Source organism: Calidris pugnax, unplaced genomic scaffold (genome assembly GCF_001431845.1).
Source record: "Calidris pugnax isolate Ruff unplaced genomic scaffold, ASM143184v1 scaffold18, whole genome shotgun sequence".
Lineage (NCBI taxonomy): Eukaryota > Metazoa > Chordata > Aves > Charadriiformes > Scolopacidae > Calidris > Calidris pugnax.
Genome location: NW_015090812.1, coordinates 5,224,699 through 5,245,412, shown reverse-complemented (window position 1 = coordinate 5,245,412; position 20,714 = coordinate 5,224,699). Strand labels below are relative to the sequence as shown.

The following is a 20,714-nucleotide window of genomic DNA, read 5'->3' as shown; positions in this document are numbered from 1 at the left end:
AATATGAATTTATAAGCATTATAAAGAGCTTTTGAGATGAACACGTGCCTTGAACACAGCAATCATGAGACAGTCAATATAAGTCCTGGAGGAACAATATATGGATTTAGGATTTCCTTTCTGTATTAAAGTATTTTTACTCTGTTCAGACACATACACTTTATTTTGATGCTTTCTGTGATTAGTTTAGCCCTTGTGACCTTTGGACCATCTGAATTTGCATTAATGAACATAGGACTAAGCTAATGAATGGCACCTAAAGTGCCATTTGTGGCTGTTTCAAAAAATAGGTTTCTCTCATTTGTCCTTCAGCACAGTTAAGACCTGAACGTTTCCTGGCTCAGCACCTGATACAAATAACTGTGGATCCTCAGGAGTCTACAGAATATAGTTTCACACCCTAAAAAGGAAGCAAGGTAAGCAAAGTTATGCGAGATATGCTCCTTCTGGTCTGAATATTCAAGTAGCTATGAGATTTATACTAGTATGGTAACATGTTACATTACAAGCTGTAATGAACTAAGAACTTAGAGCAAAGTGTAGCTGGGGGCCCGTTACTTTATAGTTGTATCCCAAAGAGAGAACTCTTTAGTCTCATAACTTTCTGGTGGCAGTTTCTTGCCTCACTCATCACATATAATCTGTCATTCTGCTTTGTTTTGATAACTGCTACTACTTTGGTACAATACCTGCTTGTACTTTGGTACAATAGTATTGCTGTTAGTGCGTGTGTTTTAGCAGTTGATTTTTCTGTGATGGTATTTTAAGGGCTGTATTGTGGAGAAAATAGCATAGATTAGAACATTTAATTGTCTTACTGTTATTGTTAAGGAAAAGGGACTGATTGTGCTCATCAATATGTAAACAAAGAGTCAGAAATTTCCATCCTCCTGTAAATCAGGAAGACAATCCAATCAAAGTTACAGGTCAAATTCTTCCAGACTTTGCTTTCTATGAACTAGTATGGGAAGCCTAATGGCCTGACGTGAAGGGCAGGGTCTCACTCCTGCAGCCTGCAACACCACCAAAAGCCTGTGTCCTTTACAGTCATCCTTAAGCAACATTATCAAGAGTGATAATTGAGGACAGAAACCGTGCAACATAAACAATCATGTCATTCCTGATGATATATCCCCAGAGACTTGAATCCCAATCACATGCAACAAAATAACCACATAAAAATGTGATCCTGTTCTTCTTTGTTCTGTAGAAAAAGTCTATTTTTAATTAGCAACTGGGGGGTACAGCATACCTAACCATTTGTAAAGGTTTGGTTATATTTTTGTTTGAATGGAAAATGGAAAGAGGAAATAAAATGGTTTAAAAGTGTATAAATTCAGAATACTCATGATACCAAAACCAGAGATAATCAATATGAGAATAGTTCAACCCCTGAAAAATCCTGCAACTAATTTTTGTATGTTTTTAACTGGATTTGGTCACTTAACACTAAGCACCAAAACTAACCCACTTCAATAGCTGTTGGAACCAAGTGCTTTTGTTTAATTTTTAAAACCAGTTCATGCATTCATGAAAAATTAAACACAGAATAGAGGAGGAAGCAAATGAACAAGGATTCTTTATGCAGGAGAGGACAAGAAACTATTTTCTTACTCTTAAATTTCTTCTGTATCTGTAAACATTTTTTTTAAAAAGATACCTGCAAAAATAGTGCTTAAAACCATGAGACACTGCATTAAACACTCCTTTCTTACAAGCACAATGGCAACATTCTGACAAGCCTCACTTCCATAGCTTCAGACACCACCCCAATCATCCCCAGTGCCACAGACTACTCACACCAAAACAGCAGGAATGTGGAAATACGTAGCTACACCTTGGGCATTTCAAAACCCAGCACCTTCCTATAAAGGCACCATCATCAGCACTCTAAAAACCTTCAGAAGCAGCTACTCTGATACTGGTTCTGCTACAAAGCAACAGTTTCTAGCAGAGGGGCATGGCAGATAGCTCAGAAAGGTTACACGGTTCATGAACGATCGTAAGCAACATAAATCAGAGCCCATCTGGCAACTCCCAAACGCCATAAAATCACCACCTGCATTTCATTCTCTATCAGCATCTTTGAGCCAAGAAGCAGAAGCCCTTTGTGAATGTGACTTTTACTACCCTCTCTGCATAAATGAAGAGGCCCACTGTCGTATAGCAACTACAGACAAATCAAGAAGAAAAATCACTTATTCCAACTATAATTAACAATTTAAATTGCAAGCTGGAGCCCTGGTAAGTACTGCTAATGTTGATCCATCATACAAATCAAGCTTCATTAGTACAGACAGATAAAATTCACAGAAGAGGGAGAGTTCCCCTTCTTTTATAGACAGGCAGCACTGTTTAGCAAAAAGCATGTGTGGAGCCTAATAGCTGTGCAGACCATAATAGCTGTTCAAGAACAAACAAGTGAGAAAGCAGTCTTGGGAAAGCAAACACCAGCCTGACTGAAACAAAAATCTCACTCGCATTCCAGCATAGCACAGCTTCAGTGACCATGTCTTTTTTTTTTTATTTAATCTGATATCCCAACACCCAGTATTTGAAAATCAGTGCTTACTGCTGTTACATTTCACACATCCAAAAGGAACCAGAGAAGGGAGTCCCAGGGGACTCAGTGCTATGTGCACCGAGAGGAGCGTTTTTAGATAATCATGAGGGATAATAAAACAGTCTCATATCTCATCAGCAGATATCATCCGCATAAAATCCAAATTTAATCCGGGTGAAAGAGTTTGACACCACTAGGTCAAACTAGGGTCTTCTACCATTTCATTAATTTTAAGAAAAGAAACCTGTATGATGTGTAGTTGTTGTGTTTTTTTCCCCAAAGAGCTGTGGAAGAATCCATACCTGGAGGAATGTAAGCGCTGAGTTAAACTTAAATTAGCAAATCTGATTTGAGTTTCACTAATTCCTGGATTAGGTATGCCCCTTTTGTGCACGTTCATTCCAAAGAACATTTTGTTATATATAGGAAAAGACAATTGTAAGAAATATTTTTAAAGAGACAGGTATATTGGAAATTACTTTTCACTTATTTTTCTAACTTTCATAGATCTCAACTTTGCAGTGTCCCTTTATTTCCCTGTGTAATCCAGCAGGATTTAAACCTGTTTCGTCTCCAAGCTTTCTATAGTTACATGTTTTTCACACTATTCTTTCAGTTTTTGTTAATTACTAGGAGAAGAAAAACATTGTTTTAATGGCAGTCACATACTTGTCTTCAGGCTGTTGTGTTTTTATCTGCTGGTTGTTGCCAACAGACATAGGACTGGTCATTGTAACTGCAGTCCTTACAGTGGACAATGCATTTAGAGTCACCTCCAACCCACACAGCTATGGACACTGTCATCTCTCTCCCTTCCATACTTCTGAAGGACCTGGACTGGATGCTATTTTGTATCTGCTAGACACAAAACCTTTTAAGGCTGTTCTGAGTCCAAATTTTAAGTCCTGAAGTAAAACAAAATATGATGCATATTTAGTTTGCACTAAAAATTATTCATATAAGTCTGTATTAGTGTGAAAGTTTTCTCTTACTTTTTATTCACTGACACTAAGCAAATGTTTCATTCTGAATTATTGTTTTATTTCATTCCATCTTTTTGTTACAGTGTATGGTAACCTTTACTCCCTGAAAGAGAGTTTTAAAAATTGTATCTTTGCAACGTTTACTCCTCTTGTTTTTTCAGAGTTGCTGTTGTGGTGGATTATCAAGCAGTACTGCTGGCAGCGGGGAAAGGAAAGGTGGCTTTTTACATCAGAAACTACATTGTAAAAAACATTGATCAATCAAAGCAAATAAAATCTCATTTCCGTATTTCCTTGTTTTCTCTGTAACCTATTGCATCACACTCTCACAAAAACTGCAATTATTTCTTCCCCCTTCAAAGGCACAGTACAAAAATGGTAAATGCCAGTCTCACAAACTTTGTCTTTGTTAAAATACACATTTTAGTAATATTCAAGTTGTTATTAGCATCCTTTCGAAGACAACCACCTAAGAGCTACTAGATTTATAACACTTTGTTTATACATATACTAGAGCTGATCTTCATTTGTTGAGGCACAACTGAGTACGCTGCCCATGGTGCACATTTTAGTGTAGTTTTTAGCATTTATTACTGCACTTCACAACCTTTTGCACATGTCGAAAGCAGTTCTCCATAACTTCCAGGATGAAAAGAAATCTGCTTAAGCAGATGTTTTTGGCTTGTAGGCACTAAATAATGGGCACATTGTGAGTTCAGATAAGCAACCCTGCTTATCATTCTCAATAGCAGGCACCTTCTCTTCAGGGTAGAACAACTGCCATAACTTAACCAGATTAAAAGTCCAGCTAACCAAATATTTCACTCAGATGGTGGCATATGCTTGCCTGTTCAGGGACTTCATGACGCAGAGCGACTGCATCTGTTCTATTATGCTAACTAGCCCCTATAAACCTATTTCCTGTAAGTTTGTTTGCTCTGTGTTTGAAGCCATTCATACTTTCCATTGCAAGCTCTCCAGTTTATTATCTCTAATTTTGTTCTAGTTTCATGCATTTGTTATGGAATTACTTGTGCTTCAGCTACTGGTTTTGAATGTTCCAAAAAGCTGCAGCTAAAACTATAAAGAAATGCCATTTCATGTGCCTAACGACTGCAAGACCTTCAAATTGTGCTAGGCAGACACAATGAACACTACATCATTTGGAATAGTTATTTTTTGATATAATTTCAAGGGTAAAGTATTTGAAGCAGGCAAACCCTGGGAGTTAACAGGGTTAGGGTCCACTACCTTCAGAATCCAAACAACATCGATGTCCTTTTTTATGCAAAAGAGGAATTTGTATGGGCTGAGAAAGGCTATAGACATGAGGCCCATAATAAAGGCTGCAATAAATACGACAGTAACTAGTTTGTGAACTGGACAATTCAACCAGCAGGAGTTTTTACTGTAAGAGTACACTTAGTCACATCATCACGGACTTACCTGTAGGTTTGGTAGCTGTTTCGGACTTTGATGCCCCCTTTTATGAAGCTAACCATATTCTCATCCTGTTAGAAAAGAAAACACATTAGCAATATGAATTTATAAGCATTATAAAGAGCTTTTGAGATGAACACGTGCCTTGAACACAGCAATCATGAGACAGTCAATATAAGTCCTGGAGGAACAATATATGGATTTAGGATTTCCTTTCTGTATTAAAGTATTTTTACTCTGTTCAGACACATACACTTTATTTTGATGCTTTCTGTGATTAGTTTAGCCCTTGTGACCTTTGGACCATCTGAATTTGCATTAATGAACATAGGACTAAGCTAATGAATGGCACCTAAAGTGCCATTTGTGGCTGTTTCAAAAAATAGGTTTCTCTCATTTGTCCTTCAGCACAGTTAAGACCTGAACGTTTCCTGGCTCAGCACCTGATACAAATAACTGTGGATCCTCAGGAGTCTACAGAATATAGTTTCACACCCTAAAAAGGAAGCAAGGTAAGCAAAGTTATGCGAGATATGCTCCTTCTGGTCTGAATATTCAAGTAGCTATGAGATTTATACTAGTATGGTAACATGTTACATTACAAGCTGTAATGAACTAAGAACTTAGAGCAAAGTGTAGCTGGGGGCCCGTTACTTTATAGTTGTATCCCAAAGAGAGAACTCTTTAGTCTCATAACTTTCTGGTGGCAGTTTCTTGCCTCACTCATCACATATAATCTGTCATTCTGCTTTGTTTTGATAACTGCTACTACTTTGGTACAATACCTGCTTGTACTTTGGTACAATAGTATTGCTGTTAGTGCGTGTGTTTTAGCAGTTGATTTTTCTGTGATGGTATTTTAAGGGCTGTATTGTGGAGAAAATAGCATAGATTAGAACATTTAATTGTCTTACTGTTATTGTTAAGGAAAAGGGACTGATTGTGCTCATCAATATGTAAACAAAGAGTCAGAAATTTCCATCCTCCTGTAAATCAGGAAGACAATCCAATCAAAGTTACAGGTCAAATTCTTCCAGACTTTGCTTTCTATGAACTAGTATGGGAAGCCTAATGGCCTGACGTGAAGGGCAGGGTCTCACTCCTGCAGCCTGCAACACCACCAAAAGCCTGTGTCCTTTACAGTCATCCTTAAGCAACATTATCAAGAGTGATAATTGAGGACAGAAACCGTGCAACATAAACAATCATGTCATTCCTGATGATATATCCCCAGAGACTTGAATCCCAATCACATGCAACAAAATAACCACATAAAAATGTGATCCTGTTCTTCTTTGTTCTGTAGAAAAAGTCTATTTTTAATTAGCAACTGGGGGGTACAGCATACCTAACCATTTGTAAAGGTTTGGTTATATTTTTGTTTGAATGGAAAATGGAAAGAGGAAATAAAATGGTTTAAAAGTGTATAAATTCAGAATACTCATGATACCAAAACCAGAGATAATCAATATGAGAATAGTTCAACCCCTGAAAAATCCTGCAACTAATTTTTGTATGTTTTTAACTGGATTTGGTCACTTAACACTAAGCACCAAAACTAACCCACTTCAATAGCTGTTGGAACCAAGTGCTTTTGTTTAATTTTTAAAACCAGTTCATGCATTCATGAAAAATTAAACACAGAATAGAGGAGGAAGCAAATGAACAAGGATTCTTTATGCAGGAGAGGACAAGAAACTATTTTCTTACTCTTAAATTTCTTCTGTATCTGTAAACATTTTTTTTAAAAAGATACCTGCAAAAATAGTGCTTAAAACCATGAGACACTGCATTAAACACTCCTTTCTTACAAGCACAATGGCAACATTCTGACAAGCCTCACTTCCATAGCTTCAGACACCACCCCAATCATCCCCAGTGCCACAGACTACTCACACCAAAACAGCAGGAATGTGGAAATACGTAGCTACACCTTGGGCATTTCAAAACCCAGCACCTTCCTATAAAGGCACCATCATCAGCACTCTAAAAACCTTCAGAAGCAGCTACTCTGATACTGGTTCTGCTACAAAGCAACAGTTTCTAGCAGAGGGGCATGGCAGATAGCTCAGAAAGGTTACACGGTTCATGAACGATCGTAAGCAACATAAATCAGAGCCCATCTGGCAACTCCCAAACGCCATAAAATCACCACCTGCATTTCATTCTCTATCAGCATCTTTGAGCCAAGAAGCAGAAGCCCTTTGTGAATGTGACTTTTACTACCCTCTCTGCATAAATGAAGAGGCCCACTGTCGTATAGCAACTACAGACAAATCAAGAAGAAAAATCACTTATTCCAACTATAATTAACAATTTAAATTGCAAGCTGGAGCCCTGGTAAGTACTGCTAATGTTGATCCATCATACAAATCAAGCTTCATTAGTACAGACAGATAAAATTCACAGAAGAGGGAGAGTTCCCCTTCTTTTATAGACAGGCAGCACTGTTTAGCAAAAAGCATGTGTGGAGCCTAATAGCTGTGCAGACCATAATAGCTGTTCAAGAACAAACAAGTGAGAAAGCAGTCTTGGGAAAGCAAACACCAGCCTGACTGAAACAAAAATCTCACTCGCATTCCAGCATAGCACAGCTTCAGTGACCATGTCTTTTTTTTTTTATTTAATCTGATATCCCAACACCCAGTATTTGAAAATCAGTGCTTACTGCTGTTACATTTCACACATCCAAAAGGAACCAGAGAAGGGAGTCCCAGGGGACTCAGTGCTATGTGCACCGAGAGGAGCGTTTTTAGATAATCATGAGGGATAATAAAACAGTCTCATATCTCATCAGCAGATATCATCCGCATAAAATCCAAATTTAATCCGGGTGAAAGAGTTTGACACCACTAGGTCAAACTAGGGTCTTCTACCATTTCATTAATTTTAAGAAAAGAAACCTGTATGATGTGTAGTTGTTGTGTTTTTTTCCCCAAAGAGCTGTGGAAGAATCCATACCTGGAGGAATGTAAGCGCTGCTCTCTGAAGTAAACATTCAGCATAGCAAATTTCTGCATGGATTTCCTCTAGTGTCACCCAGAGGGGAGAAGAAAATAAATCAATCAGACAAAAAGTAAATTAAAAACGCTTAGCCTATTAATACAGGAATAAGATCACAAAGCTCAAGCAGAAAAATATTTTCCAAATTTGCTGTAGTGTTTCAGTTCTAAACTACAGAATTAACTCCAAACAGAACTGACACACAGTTACAGAAACTTTGCACAAATTTCTCTGGTGCTTTCCAGGATTTCCTGGATCTAAAACCTTTCTAAGCATTTCAAAACTTCTTTCTATGGATTTGAGTCAGCAATCAACAAAAACGATTAGTGGTTTTGGCTGTGGTGGCACAGCACTTGCCAAAACACTGATCCAGAAATTTTGGAAATGCCAAATCAGCAATTTTGTCAGTGAACTCATAATCTGCAAAAACATGTTTGAGTGAACAATTCTATACAATTCAAATTGCAGCACAAAAAGATGAAAACACTATGAATTTAGAGATAACATTACCTTCAGTAAAGTGTTCAAGGCTTTGTCTATGCACAAGGTTGTTGATAGAATCAGCTACTGTAGATTTCTTTCTAAATCTGCAGAAAAGTCAGTTTGGTCATTTCATCTAGACATGAAACATTAACAACCGAAAACAGCACCTTTCAGCTGGCCACCCGTACAGTCACTAACATACCCCTAGTGCTCACCTCTGTCATCTTACTACATATACAAACTTCAGCGTATTCCATACAGAAATTAGTCAACACGGTCCTCCCGGGATCCATCTACTACCCTTCATGGGCAGAAATCTGTCTTGAAGAATGAAGGGGATAAGAGGGCTTTTTGATTTATTTTGTGTGCATGTGTGTACAGAACAGGGAGTACAGCTGACTCAAAGACAGCCAGCTGCAGTACAACCCTCACCAAATGGGAAGATTCTGCAGTGTCTGTAAATGGTAATTTAACTTCCAGACATTGCAAAACCTGTGCTTCAGACAGGACAAAAATCTAATTGACAAGAAAAATTAGATATTGCAGTAAACTGAAGTTTTTGACTGCTGAAAACCGTAAGTTAAGTGGTGTGACCTCCTTACTGACCCTCCTTTGAGCAGGAGGCTGGACTAGATGACCTCCTGATGTCCTTTCTGATCTCACTTTCCTATGATTTCTATGAAGTCACATATCCTTTTTTAACCCCTACATCTTTCAAAACTCTCCCATGAAGGCACTATTTCTTGACTGAATCATTCCACACTTACTTTTGACAGGTGGCTTGGGCTTCCTTCATTGTGTTTCCTGCATTCAGTATGTCCTGAGGATCAAACGTCATCATAGCCTGCATTTCCAATATGGTGGCATAGGTCAGTGCATGATACATACTATCTTTAGTTCTGAAAGAAAACAAGATGTAAAGCACAGCTGATTTGGTTATATTATTACTTTTAAAAAAACACAAGTACAAGGCCAGAAACATATTGGTGTGATGGGAGCAAGATCTAAATGAACTAGAAATCAAACACAAAAGACATGCAACCTACTTGAGAAACACAAATAGATTGAGATTTGTACAGGACATCATGTCTACAGCTCCAGTTTCAATAACTGTGCTAAAATGTTACAATTCCGAGCCAAGGATAAATATTTAACATACAGCACAGAAATTAGCCATGTGGTTAACCATTCAGGGATGATAGAGTCATGGGGGTTTTTTAATACAGTATCTAATGAATACTTTAACACATGACACAAATCCAGATATTTTTCTTCTATTTTGGGACAGTTGCTCAGGACAGACTCAAGGAGATAAGTAACACAATACTATAACCATGGCCAAAATAGAATCTTCCTTAAACAGATCTTCCCACCAGAAGTGTTCCAGGCTACGCCAAACATTACAGCTTTTTTATCCTCTACCTTTCTGCCAACCTTCCACCCCAATTTGTTCAACTTAAATATCCTTTTGTGGGATTTCAGGTGGTGCCTCTTTTGCAGAAAGCCAAAAACTTTGGCATTAGCGCAAGGAAAAGAATTAACTCCTCCCTGCAGCCATTGCCAGCACTTTCCTCTGGCAGAAGAAAAGTTTATACATTGCACATGTTTACAGCGTTCAGCCAGCACCCACCTGTGTTATAATCCTTTGCAAACGAATCAAAATATCTTCAGGCCTAGAGGTCCAATAAAGACAGCTTCAGAAATACACTGAAGGGAAAGCTCAGATGAATTCCTGCCACAGAAACTCTCTGTAGTCCTTGCTAATCCACCCCTGACAAACAGCACGACTTAGACAAATACTGCTAAAGAGCAACAATTGCTGCTTCAACTGTTTACACTTTCAGAATGAATCAGACAGTTCTATATGGCAGGGAATATTAAAAAATACTCGTAGTCAAACAAGGATATCCTTCCAACAAAATCTCCACCCTCAGCACACCTATTCTCAATAAGTGTACGTTGGGTCTTCATTTCTCAAGATGAGCCACTTCACTTTCTTTTTCTTTGAAGGAGAAAGTGGTGTGCCAGCAGCGTGCCCTTGCCACAAATAGGGCCAATGTGATCATCTCAGGGGAGGTGATCCTTCCCCCCTGCTCAGCACTGTTGAGGCCACACCTGAAGTACTGCCCAGTTCTGGCTTCCTCAGTAGAAGACAGACATGGACATCCTCAAGAAAGTCCAATGAAGGCCCATGATGATGTTGAAGGGACTGGAGCATCTCTCCTGTGAGGAAAGGCTGAAAGAGCTGGGACTGTCCAGTCTGGAGAAAAGAAGGCTCAGGGGGAAATCTTATAATGTATAGAAATACCTGAAGGGAAGGCACCAAGCTCTTTTCTGTGCTGCCCAGTGACAGGACGAGAGGCGATGGGTGGAAACTGAAACACTGGAGGCTTTTTCTGAACATCAGAAAACACTTTGCAACTGTGAGTGACCAAGCACTGGCACAGGTTGCCCAGAGAGCTTGTAGTCTCCATATTCTCCATATTCAAAAGCTGTCTGAACACAGGCCTGGGCAAATAGATCTAGATGGCCCTGCTTGAGCAGGTGACCTCCAGAAGTCCCTTCCCACCTCAAGCACTCTCATTCAGCGGTTTTGTTTTAAGGGCAAAAGCCAAAGTTTAGTAAACTGAAGTTTTTGACTGCTGAAAACCATAAGTTAAGTGGTGTGACCTCCTTACTGACCCTCCTTTGAGCAGGAGGCTGGACTAGATGACCTCCTGATGTCCTTTCCGATCTCACTTTCCTATGATTTCTATGAAGTCACATATCCTTTTTTAACCCCTACATCTTTCAAAACTCTCCCATGAAGGCACTATTTCTTGACTGAATCATTCCACACTTACTTTTGACAGGTGGCTTGGGCTTCCTTCATTGTGTTTCCTGCATTCAGTATGTCCTGAGGATCAAACGTCATCATAGCCTGCATTTCCAATATGGTGGCATAGGTCAGTGCATGATACATACTATCTTTAGTTCTGAAAGAAAACAAGATGTAAAGCACAGCTGATTTGGTTATATTATTACTTTTAAAAAAACACAAGTACAAGGCCAGAAACATATTGGTGTGATGGGAGCAAGATCTAAATGAACTAGAAATCAAACACAAAGGACATGCAAAATACTTGAGAAACACAAATAGATTGAGATTTGTACAGGACATCATGTCTACAGCTCCAGTTTCAATAACTGTGCTAAAATGTTACAATTCCGAGCCAAGGATAAATATTTAACATACAGCACAGAAATTAGCCATGTGGTTAACCATTCAGGGATGATAGAGTCATGGGGGTTTTTTAATAGAGTATCTAATGAATACTTTAACACATGACACAAATCCAGATATTTTTCTTCTATTTTGGGACAGTTGCTCAGGACAGACTCAAGGAGATAAGTAACACAATACTCTAACAATGGCCAAAATAGAATCTTCCTTAAACAGATCTTCCCACCAGAAGTGTTCCAGGCTACGCCAAACATTACAGCTTTTTTATCCTCTACCTTTCTGCCAACCTTCCACCCCAATTTGTTCAACTTAAATATCCTTTTGTGGGATTTCAGGTGGTGCCTCTTTTGCAGAAAGCCAAAAACTTTGGCATTAGCGCAAGGAAAAGAATTAACTCCTCCCTGCAGCCATTGCCAGCACTTTCCTCTGGCAGAAGAAAAGTTTATACATTGCACATGTTTACAGCGTTCAGCCAGCACCCACCTGTGTTATAATCCTTTGCAAACGAATCAAAATATCTTCAGGCCTAGAGGTCCAATAAAGACAGCTTCAGAAATACACTGAAGGGAAAGCTCAGATGAATTCCTGCCACAGAAACTCTCTGTAGTCCTTGCTAATCCACCCCTGACAAACAGCACGACTTAGACAAATACTGCTAAAGAGCAACAATTGCTGCTTCAACTGTTTACACTTTCAGAATGAATCAGACAGTTCTATATGGCAGGGAATATTAAAAAATACTCGTAGTCAAACAAGGATATCCTTCCAACAAAATCTCCACCCTCAGCACACCTATTCTCAATAAGTGTACGTTGGGTCTTCATTTCTCAAGATGAGCCACTTCACTTTCTTTTTCTTTGAAGGAGAAAGTGGTGTGCCAGCAGCGTGCCCTTGCCACAAATAGGGCCAATGTGATCATCTCAGGGGAGGTGATCCTTCCCCTCTGCTCAGCACTGTTGAGGCCACACCTGAAGTACTGCCCAGTTCTGGCTTCCTCAGTAGAAGACAGACATGGACATCCTCAAGAAAGTCCAATGAAGGCCCATGATGATGTTGAAGGGACTGGAGCATCTCTCCTGTGAGGAAAGGCTGAAAGAGCTGGGACTGTCCAGCCTGGAGAAAAGGTGGCTCAGGGGGAAATCTTATAACATATAAAAATACCTGAAGGGAAGGCACCAAGAGGATGGAGCCAGGCTCTTTTTTGTGGTGCCCAGTGACAGGCCCAGAGGCGATGGGTGGAAACTGAAACACTGGAGGCTTTGTCTGAACATCAGAAAACACTTTGCAACTGTGAGAGTGACCAAGCACTGACACAGGTTGCCCAGAGAGCTTGTAGTCTCCATATTCTCCAGCTTGTAGTCTCCATTCTTGGTGATATTCAAAAGCTGTCTGAACACAGGCCTGGGCAAATAGATCTAGATGGCCCTGCTTGAGCAGGTGACCTCCAGAAGTCCCTTCCCACCTCAAGCACTTTCATTCAGTGTTTTAAGGGCAAAAACCAAAGTTTAAAGACACCTCAATCCATTTAATTTCTCCCTTCAGAATACACTCACCTCCCCAGGTTTTGATAATCTGGACTGAACTGAAAGGTAATTTTAAGGATAACTTTAAGACAACCCTACATTAACCAGTGATCTAACAACTCTCTGTGGTGACCTGAACCCCTTTTTCTAAGAATTTGTAACTTTTCTAATAATGCATACATTATTATGTATTCATTCTTTTGCTTGATAGAGTAAAAAACGCTTAAGTATCCTCAGAAGTCTCTGATGTTTGGTTAGTGTTTTACAGAGCCAAAAAATAACCTTATCTACATCTAAAGTGACACCCCCTCAACAGCATTACGCAATAAAGTCACCAAAGAACAATCCAAGTGATGATGCAATCCTGTCTTTCTTTGTAGACATATTTAGTGAGATCTGGGGGCTAAAGCAATACCTACTGCTGGTACAGACAGCATTACACAGACACCTGGGGGTTCCCTTGCCAATCTTCATTATGATGACCAAGGGCTACTTTTTCCAATACACACAGCACAGGGCAGGTTGGCTATACTGAAGGAATTTGCAGCATACATCTTTAATCCCCATTGCAGTCTGTGTTTTGTGGTTGTACTGAATTCCTAGTTGCCCTCAGCATGTCCCCAGCTGCTAACCAACATCTAAACCAATTTAGCTGAAAAGCCATTTTGGAAAAATCACCTACTGCCCTAAGTTCTATGAGCCCCAGACGGTGCCAACATTCATCTCATCTCCACCATGAGCAAGGAGAACAGACAGAAAACGGAGAAATTATTTAAAACCCAGTGGAGTCAGGACAGTTCTGTCTTAGTCTCCTGCATCACGATTCTTTCAGTAGACTGATAATGTAAAGTGGAAAAAAAATGAACATACTATAAAATGCCAGCCTGATGAAGTGTGCCTGTTCATTTGATTACTCATCAGCCTCAGTGGGCGCAGAGAAACACACTTCATCTCGTATTTATTAAAATAAAACCCTTACAAAGATTTAAATTCAAAGCACAGGGAAGGCACTAAAATAGTCCCCTTCCAAAATCAAAACAGATAAATATTAAAATCAGTGCGCTAAAAGGAAAATTGATACTTTTCACAAATACACAGGATTTCCCTCTCCAGTAATTTGCTTCTGACATGAAATCACTCCTCCCTTAATCAATGGCTTCGTCTATTTTGCTTCCAATATTTTAAAGGAGATAATAATTAATGTTTATCATTAGTCAACTGGTATTTATAAAGACTCAAATTCAACCTTTTTTTTTTTTTCCAAGGGGATGAGTGGTGGGTAGGAATGCAACCAAAAGTAAAAGTTATCGATGCCATTTATACTAATCATACAATTAAAGTTGCCACTTACATGCTGGCATCTTGCCATAAGTTTTAAGACCTGGATTTTATATGGATGGGTATAGACTGAAACTTGACAGGGTTGTTTTTGTTTTTATTTTTGATTCCTTAGCAGCACTTTCCCCAGGACATTGTTGGAGTTAACAAGCCTTTATGACATAAATACAACTAATATTCTGATTAATGAGTTATCCCAGTAGTTGGTATCACATGGCTGCGTAAGAGGATTATAAGTAATATCTTTAGGCAACTGATGGAGTTACACCACATGCCTGTTCTCCAACTACGGTGCAATCATTATCATCTTGTAGCACTGCTCTTTCTTGAGACCTGTTGGAGAACACTTTAATTCCTGCCTGAAAACAAGTACCTAAGTGAGGATGGTGACAGCTCTCCCCTCCAGCTTAAGTATGAAAATCCAAAAGCTTGACTTGATCTCAGAATTAACCCAAGGGCTAGTATTTTTTGTGAGAAACACAGTGCCCAAAATCTTTGTTGTGGATCCTTTTACAGTAATCGAGCAGCCAGGACATGTATCACCAGGTTACAGAAACTCCAGATTCAAGTCCGTGCTCTGATTCGGTATCAAGATGCTTGTAACAAGTGAAATAATCCAACAGCACGGAGTGATAAAGACCCTCCACAGAGCAGCCGACAGTCTGTTCATCCAGGTGTACCCTACTGTGAGAGATCAAGGCCCAAATGGAAACTGCATCAGGAGAATGTGGTCACACGAGGCCTGAAGGCTTTTCTCATCTTTGATCAAGAAGTCCCACCTAATGTTCAAACAACCCACTACACCTACTGCATGGGTTTCCATAGAAAGTCTCTCTTTTGATGAACACACGTTTTCCAGTAAGAACCTGCTTCCTATGAAAACTCTCCATGAGCACTACATTTACAGCTAGAAAGGACCACTCTAACCAACCACCAGCCGGGTTCCCTAGTTACCACAAGCCAATGGAATAGTCTAAGTCTGATCTTAGCCAAAAATCTGTGGTTCAACAAAGTACCCCTGAGCCTTTTTGATCACAGGATGATATGGGGTTGGAAGGGACCTCTGGGTATCATCTAGTCCAACCTCCTCTTGATCTAAGCCATTCTCCAGAATTCAGAATCTAGTAAGTTCTTTCAGCTAGGAGGCGAAACCAACAATCAAGTCAGGTTTTGGCAGCAATTTGTTTATTTACAACAAGTATAAAAGTTGTGTTCTTCCTGACTCCAGGCATAAAAAGATAAAAAACCCCACTAGAAATAATCACCACCTTCATGTTCTTGACTCTCTTTTACAATAAATAGCTAACTCGAGCTTTCTGCAGAGCTGTACACCATTTTTACCCAAACACTGGCTAGAGCTTCACTCTACCTCCATGTGCTTCCCCTTACTCTTTCACCACTCTCAGTTTGACAATCACACTCCTTCCTTCTTAGATCAGTTCCAGAGAAAGCTCCTCCACCCCACTGAACAGCCTCATGTTTGCTTTTGTTCTGCAAGGTCAAGAACTTTAGTAACATCTTTAAACCTTTAAAAGACCAGAATATACAAGACAGCATTTAATATTGTAAATTGGGCTTATATTCAAAATTCCAGTGGTAGTAAATAGGTACCACAGGACTCCACTATTCCAATAAGAGTTTCACAAGTAACCAGCAGAGCAGTAACACAGTCTCTTTCCACCTACCTGAGATACTCCCCCATCAAAGGATTGAAATCACCTTTAAACACAGCCATCCTGGAATTAACATTCCACCAAACAACACCAAGAGCTTTTTGGAGACTATTTTCCCCAGAATGAATTGTTCTTATATTGTTCTTGTAATACCGCAAGCAGCAACACAGATGTGTTCCAGCTCATCCAGTGATCCAGATTACTCTGCGTTGTGAATTTATTATTTACCATTCTCTCAAGTGATTTGACATCAGCAAACTACCAGGTGATTTAGTCATGATTTCCTTTGGGATAATTAATTAAACATTTGTCTTGGGGAAGGGAAGGGGATATCTCACCAGAATCAACTCTTTAATTTATGATTATCTGTCTGCAATTACATGAGGGCTAAAATCTAGCCAGCTTTTAATCGATTCACTGTATGTCTCGGGGTTGAGGAGGAAGATGAGATTTTTTCCCCACTCCAGTGACTAGACAGTTTCAGTGTTACTCATTGTCACAGTTAACAGGTTACATATTGAAAATCACTGCTGTGTTTGGTGACTGAACTTAAGGAATTTCTTAAGAGTTCTTAGACTTAACATGAATACTCTTATACAAGAGAATAATTTAATTAAACATACTGCAGAAACCACAAGATAACTGGAGCCTGGTACTGTACAATGATTGCTAATGATAATAAAGAAAATTGACTCTAAAACCAAAAAGGTAGCTGAGGAAAGAAGAAAAGTTATGTAGCATGAAGCAAAAATGTCAGGTTACTCTGATTATGAAATGAGATCTCTCCTTTATGATGGATTTGATTTTCTAAAAGGAAAAAAGAGCTTTACCTCAACACAAGTCTAGACACCATCCTCAGATATTTATTTTTAAGCTGCTAGGAAAGATCTTCCGATTTTAACTCTCATACATTGCCAAATCTGCTCTCAGTTACACATGGTACAAATCAGTCGAAAATACACTTATTGTGCAAGCCAAATGTGAGTAATTTAGTGAATCTGCAATAATGTAATACAGAGCAGAGTATGTCCTACAACATAAGTGGTAAAGCTGCAAAATCTATGATACGAAATTCTTTACAAGCATGTGAAAACTGAAAAGTATTTCTTTAAACAAAGATAGTATGTTTATGGACTGTGAAAGCCAATTTAAAATCTCAGCACGCTAAAAGGCAACAGTGAGGAACTGATGACTCCTAAAGAAAATACTCAGTATTACCATATGTGCCCACTCTACAGCTCTTGTCATTCCCTGAAGAGATGGAGTGTCCATAATGGATATCATCTGTGGGCAAATTTATCATCCTGTTTCTGCGTTACACTTGCAAAGATCATAAGTCTGTACTTCTCTCACTGCCAAAGGCAACAGGAATAAGGGCCTCCTCATAACAACAGGCTAACATGAAAAATCAGTTTCAAAATGGGTTTGCAGTGTGGAATAGTCAGGTACAAAAACAGAGTATCACCTCATTAAATATAGTCTGCAGGGCCCAACAAAAGCTGAATGAAAACCATATGCAATAGAAAAAAAAATGGATTTACAGAAAAAAACAGCCCCCAGTCTCACGAGCTTTTGCAGTGTTTTGGAAACCTCCTTCAATAAAATATCTCCCTATTTTATGCTAAGCACTGAGTAAGCATTTCCAGGTGGACACAGGGGCTTTACTGTCAGCATTTAATGAAAACACATTATTCTTCTTACCATTTTTATGATGTCTTCTGATGATATATAAACACAAAACAACATTGCAATGAATAAAACCAGCACTATTAATACATCTGAGCCTACAATTTACCATGAATACCTCTCACAGAGCATACTTACATGGTTAAGCTACAGATTCTGGCATCAAAGACTGAGGCTGATACCTCAGCAAAGCAGGTATGTGGTATTCACTATAGTCACCCCGATGCATACCAAAGGCACACTACTGCATCACCTATGAATTTATGAATTTTATTTGTTTCTTATTTCAGTGGTCTTAAAGCATGATGTAATTTGCTGATGGCTCAAAAATAAACTGAGCAAACTGGTGGAAACAAAATATGAATTAACCACAGACTTCAACAAGGAAGAGCACAGACAACTTCAGGACAGGGTACGAAAAATCACAGACATGTAAAGACACAACAATTTTTAGAAGCTATTTTATGACCTCACTGCTTGCAGCTGGGCCACTGATTACATGCTGGGCTGCAATGTAATTAGGAAATAGAGTGCATGACCACAACACTGAATTGCAAAATAAGCTGTGAGAAAGTTTTTCCAAGTGGTTATTAAAAAAAAAAATACCACACACAAAAAAATAGAATTCATACCTAAAGTACTGTGTCCCAAACCTGGCAATTCATGGTCAGTTGCTCATTCAGACACAAAACAATAAATTCTCAAATTCTGACAGTAAGCAGAAAAATCATAGAAGGAGGCGGGGAAGTGACAGAAGATGTTTTTTATTCTTCCAGGAGCAAGAATCTCCCATACTGTGCTACATACAGCTAAGGGGTTACTTCTTTGGACAACAAGTCTCTACTTTTTGTAGTTACCTTTGATCAGTCTTGTTATTTACTCACCCAAGTGTAAAGCACTTAATCTGTCCTCCCAAAAACTTAACACGTTAACTTATCACCCCCTTCTGAACCAAAACCATGCAGTGTTATCAACTATTAATGGAGAACTAGTTGTCTAGTCATTCTCCTGAGAGGTAGCGAAGCAAAGAAAAATAAACAGAGGAAAACCAGTAAAAGTAATCAACTTACTTTGCTTGTAAAGATGCCAAAGCATCTGAGAACTTGTTGTTAAGAAATAAATCCAGAGCTGCCATACACTCATGCAACGCCGTGTTGAGGTCTGATGTAGGTGACCTGCCAGAAGAAGAGAGAATAAACTCAGCACATCTGTTCTCCTTCTACCGGTGCATTACTGCTACATTTGAGCTTCCCATCTTCAGTTCTAGCCTTATGTATGTATATGTATATCCTGCTAGTCCATTCCTGGAGACTGCAAAAAATGAAAGTGTCTTCCATTATATTTGTGGGGCTGTTTTTTTTTTTCCAAACTACACTCTCAGTCTGTGACATGTGGAAAGCAATTCAAGTTTTGTACTTTCTGAAAATAAGATAAACTGCACGTACTGTAAAGAAGAACCTGGACATACAGAAGTTACCAGGTGGGAGTGCTGCAGTTTGATGAGCTCAAGTACCAGGAACACAGAAGCACTGGGTGACAACACACATCTGACTGTGTGTGAGGCTGACAGAGACTACAAACTAGTGATGTTACGATCATGTTGTCACCTTAAGGGTGAGACACTGCCAAACTGCATTGGATTATTCTTTCGACTGCTGCTGGAACATCTGCTTTAGTTCAGCTGATGTTCCTGACCAGAAGACCACTATAGACTCACAGGTGGGTTAAAATGTCACATTGTGCACGCTCCTGGGAACATCACCGTCCCTAAGAAGTGCCACTGCACTCACATGAAAAAACTGCTGCTGCATCTCCAAGTCAGAAGATTATCTCAGTGGCTTACTCTGGCTGTGCTTTTCTCCTTTACAACATTCAGATGTCAGCCTGACCTGTCACAAGGGTTCTCAGCTGGTCTTTGGGTTACTGGCAACAGAATAAATACAGACCAGCTGAGTAAGTTTTGGCCCAAGTTCCTCACCACCAGAACTGCGGGACAAAAAATTCCACAGAAGAAACAATAAGGCCTTGCACTAACAAAGTTAAGGTCACCTGGCCAACATAAGGACAGATGAAACATCTGCACCTAATGATCAAAGAACTAAACTGCATTAATACATCATATGCAAGTCTGTACAAAAAAACTTCCTCTAACAAAATACAATCAAATCCTCATCATGTTCCTGACTCCAAACAGCTCTAACTGATGTGATCTGTCTTGTGACTTAGAAACTATGTTTTAAGTAATTACTTCCTTAAAAAAAATGGCATAATGCATAGTTTGCTGAAAGGAAAAACAGAAAGCAAAGTCCTGGTATCATCTTAAGGAGAAGACAGGGGAGCACAGAACAAACAGAAAGAATCACTAATAACCACTGACTGCAGCAGTGGCTTGTTTTTAAGAATAATGACTGCATAGAAAAAAAAATAGCAGCTTAATTATATATGAAAAACAGGATTATAAATTTGAAACATTATATGTCACTCCTCATAGTGGCTGTTGTCATCACATTTCAGATAGACCACAAATCTCACACCCAAAAGACTCTCCATGTGCTTTGCAAACATTGATTAACCAAGTCTTGGCATCTGTCTCACAATAAGCAATATCATGTCTGTCTAACTATTCTGAGCCTCACTTAAACAAAACTTTGCCAATTATTGTCCACATGCATTACAATTCTTACCTGCCTCTTTTTAACCTGAGTCCCTGAACCAAACGGCATATTTAACACTATGTAAAATATAGTCTCACCTGATTGAAAATATTTGGACTAGTAATATTTTACCTGGGTTTTTTGT

The 20,714-nt window shown here is 39.1% G+C and overlaps 1 protein-coding gene across 2 annotated transcripts in view; it reads right to left on the bottom strand.

The window, feature by feature from the left end:
• TTC39A (tetratricopeptide repeat domain 39A) overlaps positions 1–20,714 on the bottom strand; it is a 56,167-nt gene that overhangs the window by 25,312 nt on the left and 10,141 nt on the right. The window contains exons 2-6 of one of the 2 annotated variants that reach the window (XM_014939495.1): positions 18,986–19,090; positions 11,316–11,447; positions 8,500–8,576; positions 7,948–8,015; positions 4,993–5,057 (exon numbers count right to left, since the gene is read on the bottom strand). In XM_014939495.1, coding sequence (XP_014794981.1) covers positions 4,993–5,057; positions 7,948–8,015; positions 8,500–8,576; positions 11,316–11,447; positions 18,986–19,090 — 447 coding nt within the window. Of the gene's footprint in view, positions 1–4,992; positions 5,058–7,947; positions 8,016–8,499; positions 8,577–9,239; positions 9,366–11,315; positions 11,448–18,985; positions 19,091–20,714 lie in introns of those variants that run through there. The other variant, XM_014939494.1, reaches the window with a different exon arrangement.